The sequence below is a fragment of the Otolemur garnettii genome, unplaced genomic scaffold (genome assembly GCF_000181295.1).
Source record: "Otolemur garnettii isolate 467f Iridium unplaced genomic scaffold, OtoGar3 scaffold00145, whole genome shotgun sequence".
Taxonomy (NCBI): Eukaryota; Metazoa; Chordata; class Mammalia; order Primates; family Galagidae; genus Otolemur; species Otolemur garnettii.
In genome coordinates this window covers 1606725-1613715 of record NW_003852540.1, presented here as the reverse complement: position 1 = coordinate 1613715, position 6991 = coordinate 1606725, and the positions used below count along the sequence as shown (strand labels likewise).

General features: G+C 38.3%; 1 protein-coding gene across 1 annotated transcript in view; it reads right to left on the bottom strand.

The window, feature by feature from the left end:
- Positions 1-237: 237 nt before the first annotated feature.
- The window catches only part of UBE2G1 (ubiquitin conjugating enzyme E2 G1), a 109302-nt gene continuing 102548 nt past the window's right edge, over positions 238-6991 (bottom strand). The window contains exons 5-6 of the mRNA XM_003799047.3: positions 6735-6858; positions 238-3279 (exon numbers count right to left, since the gene is read on the bottom strand). Coding sequence (XP_003799095.1) covers positions 6772-6858 — 87 coding nt within the window. The 3' untranslated portion in view covers positions 238-3279; positions 6735-6771. The remainder of the gene's footprint in view (positions 3280-6734; positions 6859-6991) is intronic.

Genomic DNA, 6991 nt, shown 5'->3' with positions numbered 1-6991 from the left:
ATGCACAAAAATGGATTGAGAAGGGGCTTGGCCATGTATTAGAAATTTTAAAGAGCATTGTATCAGGATTGAAGTCAAGTTAATTTCTCATCCTCTGGTTCCTTCTTTATATATAGCTTGTAAAATTCTTTATCAAGGTTCCCCTGTGGACCCTTTGGTTTCACATGCTATTTATACAGAAAGAATCCCACAAATTTGCTTTTGAGACCTGCATCCTAAAACCAAAATAGCCCATGATACAGCCTCTAAGTCATCATTTATTGATTTATAGAGCACCCATCACATGATTGAGGTGCTTTACAATACAGTAAACATCACAACAGAACTCACATAGTTAAATACAATCAACAAATTACAGAACTAAAAAAAAAAAAAAAACTGGAATGAAGCAACATTATGTCAAATTTCAAAGATGCTGAGAAGTGGCAGTACAAAAAAGGTAATTCCACCAACTGGAGACCAGACGGGCAAAGATACACAGGCACCACAACCCAAAGCGGGCAGATCTGTAGGGGGGTGAGTGAGCATATAAAATTTCACAACTGAGAATGAAGGCCATTGAAGATACTATGACAATCAAGTGATCACAGAACTAGTGGAATAACCTGACAAGCATATTACCTTGTAATGACAAGGAAATCAACTTCATATAGATTTTAAACTCAAAAGAGGCCAGAAAGCCACTGAGACCATCCATCCCATTATGACCACAGACTGAAAATCTGTAAGAAGCCTCTACAAGAACTTGGAATAAATTTAGGAAATAGCCAACAGTTCTACAATCCTTCAGACTATGTAGATGTTGGTGGTTGGCACGAGGGTAAGGGGGGAAAAATCCTTTTCCTAAAGCAGAGAAGACTCACCTCACACTAATGATGAGGTCCTGGTGGGACAAAAGCCACCTGGTTCAGTGCCATCTGAGTGTGGTTTAATTTAAAATGTGGAGGCATTTAAGTTTACATTTTCAGATGAACACTGGGAAAGGCACAGATGACATCTCTGACAGAGGAAAAAATAGTCATAACATCTTTCTAGGCCTGTGTTTCAGGATGTAGCACGGTCAGGGCATCAGGTGGAAAAGAGCATGAAAAGAGATGCACTCATTCCTGGCTCTCCTTTCTGCTCCCCTAGAACTAGTCCTTAAAAAACCACATGGTTATACCAAAGTAAAACTGCATTAAAGTGGCACTTAAAAGTTCAAAAATAGTTGTCCCTGAGTTACTAGGTCATTTGCTACTTGCTGAAGAATCAAATCCAGGTTTTAATTTGGTTAGCAGAATGATAGCAAAAGGAGAGCAAAATTCTAGCTCCATTTTGCCACAGCAAACACCATCTGAAAATTTCTGATTTAAGAGTAAAGGGACTGCATTCCAAGTCACTTGTAGGTGTACAGTGCTGGCATTTGGGTCAATAATTTCTACAGGGTCTTTGAAAAACAAATTATAAAGTTCTTGAAGAAAATCTGGCTCCAAAGAATCAAATTAAAGAATTTTCACAGTCACTACATATTTACGGGTTTTTATGTTTATGGGGTTTTACAATGCTTCAGAGTGGAAAACAGACTAAGATTTAGAAAATTCACTCTCTACTGTGAATACATCCTCCATCATTTTATTTCTGCTTTAAAAAGGACATACAAAGTGTGCAGAGGTATGGGCTATTGGCAGGAATCTTTCACTCTTCTGCCAAAGCACTTCTCTAAACCCCACAGAGCAAAAATGCACCAGTTCTCACTTATTCTCACAATCAAACACCATGTCCCATCTGGTACTATCTCAAGTTCTGTCCTTCACATGCCAAAGACTACCTCTCACCGCAACCTCACAACAAACGCAGGAGAGCCTAGGCCTGCCTTTAACATTTCACATGCTCATTTTACCATTTGCTGAAATTGTTTTAGAAAACGGTATGATATGAGATATATTTATGCTCAAACATTAATCATATGTCAGTGACAGAATCTGCATGTCAAATAGCAACACATTTACCTTGTAATGTTTTTAGATTCATGTAAGAATCTAGATAGAACCCAATACATATACTGCCATGGCCATGTGATTTTCAAGTATTAAGTTTGTTTGCATAAGGAATCAACCTGAGATTTTTCTAAACTGCACTTCTCTGGCATTCGGTATTATAACCTTCATTCAATACAATAAAAGCCAACAACTTGACAATTATTGAAAAAAAATTGTATTTTGGAAGAACTCACTACATAAGGTGACAGAATTCCAAAATCAAATTACATGAAAATATACATCGCAATTTCTTTGTACAATAGGTGAGAAAAATTTGCAGGTATAGAAGAATAGAGGCAAAGAAATATAAAGGACTAAGGAGAAGGGTATGAAGGTAAATAGCAGTTTTAGTAGCAAATCCAGGAATTAGGTAGAAAGCCTGTAGCTGAGCTGTGCATGCTTTATCCAACCTTAATATTTTAGGCAACTGAAGGACATAAATAAAACCGTATCAAAGTTTGATACTGTTTGGGAATATTTCCAGTAAGTTGAATTAAGTACCAACTCTATTAGTCCTTGGGGGAAATGACTGGATTCAAGAGCTCTCAACGGCCAAAAAATGTTATTGCTACATCCAATCCACGAGATGGGTGCAACTAGAATACAAAAAGGACAAAGCACCTAGTGATGACTACTCCTCTGAAGTCATCGATAAAAATCAAGTAATTGCTTATTAAGTATTTCAGTATTTTAACTAAATGATTTTAGAACTTTCTGGCAGCTATAAGAGATAAAAGCAAAGGGGAGTGTGTCAAAACAAAGAAGATACAAAAGTTTAGTAAGTGAAAAGAGTTTAATGAAGCCTCAATGGTTTAAGGAAATTAAGTGGAAACTTTTAATCCTAATTGCTTTTCATCTCACATGCTTTAAGGAGTCTTTTAAAACTGATAAGAAACAATGAATAAGAAAGAAAACCTGCTAAAATCTTTTAGAATTTACACGATTCTTATTCTACTACAAGAAAGCATTATTTGGTACAAGGTGTATTTGTGGATGTACATGAACAGTATATATATTATCCGGATCATGTTGTGCTATGTACAGGTCTTTACAATTCTTCCTGAAGGTTAAAATAGTTCATTAGAATTCAAAATGCGTAATCATCTGTAAGTTGGCACTTGTTAGGCTCTTGTCAGCATTGATAACTGGCATGTTTTATTGCAGCCCAGTTCCGCCAGTGTCTGCCAACTTGTTACAACAGAAGTCCAGCAATAGGTGGGTAGAGTGCAGGAAAACAGTGCCATGTTTCTCAATTGGAGACCTACAACAAAACAAACAACATTTTTATGATGAATTTACATATTTCAAAAATTACTAATTGATTAGAAATGTTTATTTATATTCTATTAATTTGGTAACAAATCCTTAACTTCATTTTAAGCTCACTTTTGCACCTGTGGCTGTTTAATTTTAAATCTACATTATGGTAACTGATAATTAAACAAAAATCATGGGTCTGGGCATGGTAGCTCATGCCTATAATCCTAGCACTTTGGGGAAGCTATGGTGGGGAGTGGGGAAAAAAGCTTGAAATCAGGACTTCAAGACCAGACTCAGGCTGAGGATCACTTGAATCTAGGAGGTGGAAGTAGCAGTGAGCTATGATGACACAGCTGTACAATAGCCCAAACAACAGAGCAAGACCCTGTCTCAAAAACAAAAAAACATTTAGTTTCTCACTTGTGCTAGCCTCATTTCAAGTGCTCAATAGTCACATTGGGCTGGTGGCTACTATACAGAACAGCACAGGCATAGACTATCTCCATCACTGCAGATAGTTCTACGGAAATCACTGATTTATATTTTCTTTCTTTCTTTTTTTTTTTAAATTCAGACAAACTACATTGCCCTTAGTACAGTGGTGGCATGATAGCTCACAGCAACCTCAAACTCTTGGGCTAAAGAGATTCTCTTGCCTCAGACTCCCAAGTAGTTAAGACTACAGATGCCCGCCACAAAGCCCAGATATTTTTTTGTTGTAGTTGTCAATGTTGTTTTTAGCAGGCCTGGGCTGGGTTCTAACCCACTGGCCTTGGTGTATGTGACTGGTGCCCTAACCACTGAGGTACAAGTGCCAAGCCTCTTTTTTTTTTTTGAGACAGAGTCTCAGGCTATTGCCCCGGGTAGAGTGCTGTGTCAACACAGCTCACAACAACCTCCAACTCTTGGGCTCAAGAAATCCTCTTGCCTCAGTTTTTCTATTTTTAGTGGATACTCTGGTTTCTCTTCAAATCACATAAATCTTTCACCTTTTACTATGAAGATGGGCTCTCACTTTTGCTCAGGCTTGTCTCGAACTCACGAGCTCAAGCTATCCACCCTCTGTGGCCTCCCAGAATACTAGGATTACAGGCGTGAGCCACCATGCCTGGCCAGACTTATATTTTTTCAATATTCCAAATGTTTTTCAACTTATATTACAAATAGAATCACAAAAGGACAATCATTTAAAAGTCAAGTGTTTGGGGCTTGATGCCTGTAGCTCAATGGTTAGGGTGCCAGTCAGATAAACTGGGGTTGGTAGGTTCCAAACTGGTCTGGGCCTGCTAAACAACAATGACGACTACAACAACAACAAAAATTAGCTGGGTGTTGTGGCAGGCACCTGTAGTCCCAGCTGCTTGGGAGGCTGAGGCAAGAGAATCACTTAAGCCCAAGAATTTGAGGTTGCTGTGAGCTGTGATGCCATAGCACTCTACCAAGGACAACATAGTGAGACTCTGTCTCAAAATAAATAAATAAAAAGGTCAAGTGACTGGGGGGAGGTTCAAGTCAAGGACATTTACAAACAGACAAAAAGACTGTCACACTTCACAACTTGCCAAATCTATCCAACTCTCTAGATTCAGTTCAAACCCATTTTCAACATAGATCTATCCACAAATTAACCTCCATCACAATTACAGTTTGTCTTTTTTTTTTTAGTACCCAGAGCCTTTCTTATGTTAATGTGTGCTTTGAATATGGGAGGGCAGCTGAGGGCAACAGAGAAGAAAACACCTATTTCTTCTTCTTCTTTTTTTTGAGACAAGCATCTTACTTTGTCACCCTCTGTACAGTGCTGAGGCCTAACAGCTTACAGCAACTCAAACACATGGGCTCAAGTGATTCTCTTGCCTCAGCCTCCTGAGTAGCTGAGACTACAGGCACCTGCCACAACACCTGGCTATTTTTAGAGACAGGGTCTTGCTCTTGTGCTCAGGCTGGTCTTGAACTCCTGAGCTCAAGTTATCCAACCACCTTGGCCTCCCAGAGTGCTAGGATTATAGGCATGAGCCACTGCACCTTGGCCTGAAAGCAACAATTTCTTCTATTACACGTTTAGGTCAAGTGTTCCAAGGAACCTGGAAACCTGTGTCTGCTGCCAAGCACAATTCTGGGCAAGACAACTCAAAACACAAGATGACTGGTAATTCAAGGGTTAAAATTTTAAGCTCTTGACCTAGGGTCCAAATATACTTAACAGTGATAGCAGGCTGGGCATGGTGGCTCTTGCCTATAATCCTAGCACTCTGGGAGGCTAAGGCAGGAGGATCTCAGACCAGTCTGAGCAAGAGTGAAACTGCATCTCTACTACAAACAGAAAAATTAGCCAGGCACAGTGGTACATGCTTATAGTCCCTGCTACTAAGGAGGCTGAGGCAGGAGAATCACTTGAGCTCAGGAGTTTGAGGTTGCTTTGAGCTATGATGACGCCACTATATTACTATACTCTAGACCCTGTCTCCAAAAAAAAAAAAAAAAAAAAAAAAGAGTTATGGCAAATTTTAACTCCTACCAGACATACTCCAATTTTGGTGTGTCTTTTAAAGCCCAATCACCCAAATTCAACCATACCAAAAGTTCAGTTGTGGGGAGAAACAAAGCTGTGAGTCAATCTGTGGCTATAAACATGCCTATTTCCATAAATCAGACTGCCTTCCTAGGGTAGATCTTTAACAGATCATAAGAGGTAGAACTGCTAAATTTCTTTCCAAAAGGATTGTACCAACGGATGTAAATAGCCTTCTCAAAGAATGAAAGGTACCAAGTAATACTGCCTTCATTAGAATGAGGTTCTACTATCTGTGCACAGATATACATAGGTGCAGACATGATTTGACAGAAGATCTAAAGACATGTACCAAAACTCAGGAATTATTTTATAACTCAATGTTATAAAATAGGTACTGTAACTTTAAGGTAGTGTTACTTACATGTTTTTCCAAAAACTATACCACACCCAAATTAATCCCTGGCCAATAACTCTCTTTGGGCATTCAGTAATCATTCCCCTATGATATAAACACTGACAAAGCCACAAAATCTTTATGAACTGTTTCTTCGTGAGATTGTAAAGAAAAATCAGCACAGAGGATTGACTGCTGAAAGTCATTAAACACCTAAAATCAGGAGACCTGGTTTAAAGACCTGGTCTTTAGTAGTGAGGGCCCAGCTTTAAACTATATTAGCTTTTTTAGCATAGAAAGGAAAATCTATTCCTCCCTTTGAAAAACAATTATTTTAAACAGAAGAAAGGCCTTGGTTCAGAAAAGGTTTATCATTCTTTTTCCTAGAAAGATTACATGTAAAAACTGAATTACCTGCACAATAATCTAAATAAATGGTGCTAACCTAAGAAAAGTCAGATAAAGTAATTCAAATAACCAAATCACACAATTCCCCAAAACTTACACAACACAAAAAGCATGCGTATGATTTGTAAAATAAACTTACCCTGAAATAAGTGAAGTTTCTAGCTGCTAAGTAAATGTCACTCAAAAGCAGTCTCTTGGCTTTTTCTTACACAGCGGGCAACTTTTCTTTTAAATTCTCCATTTCTGTCTTCCCTCCATTCTTTCTGTAGATACAAAATAATAACAAATGATTTTATGCAAACTCTCCTTTATAATCTCAAATACTTATTTTAATCTTTTTTTTTTTTTGAGACAGAGCCTCAAGCTGTCCCCCTGGGTAGAGTGCTGTGGCATTAC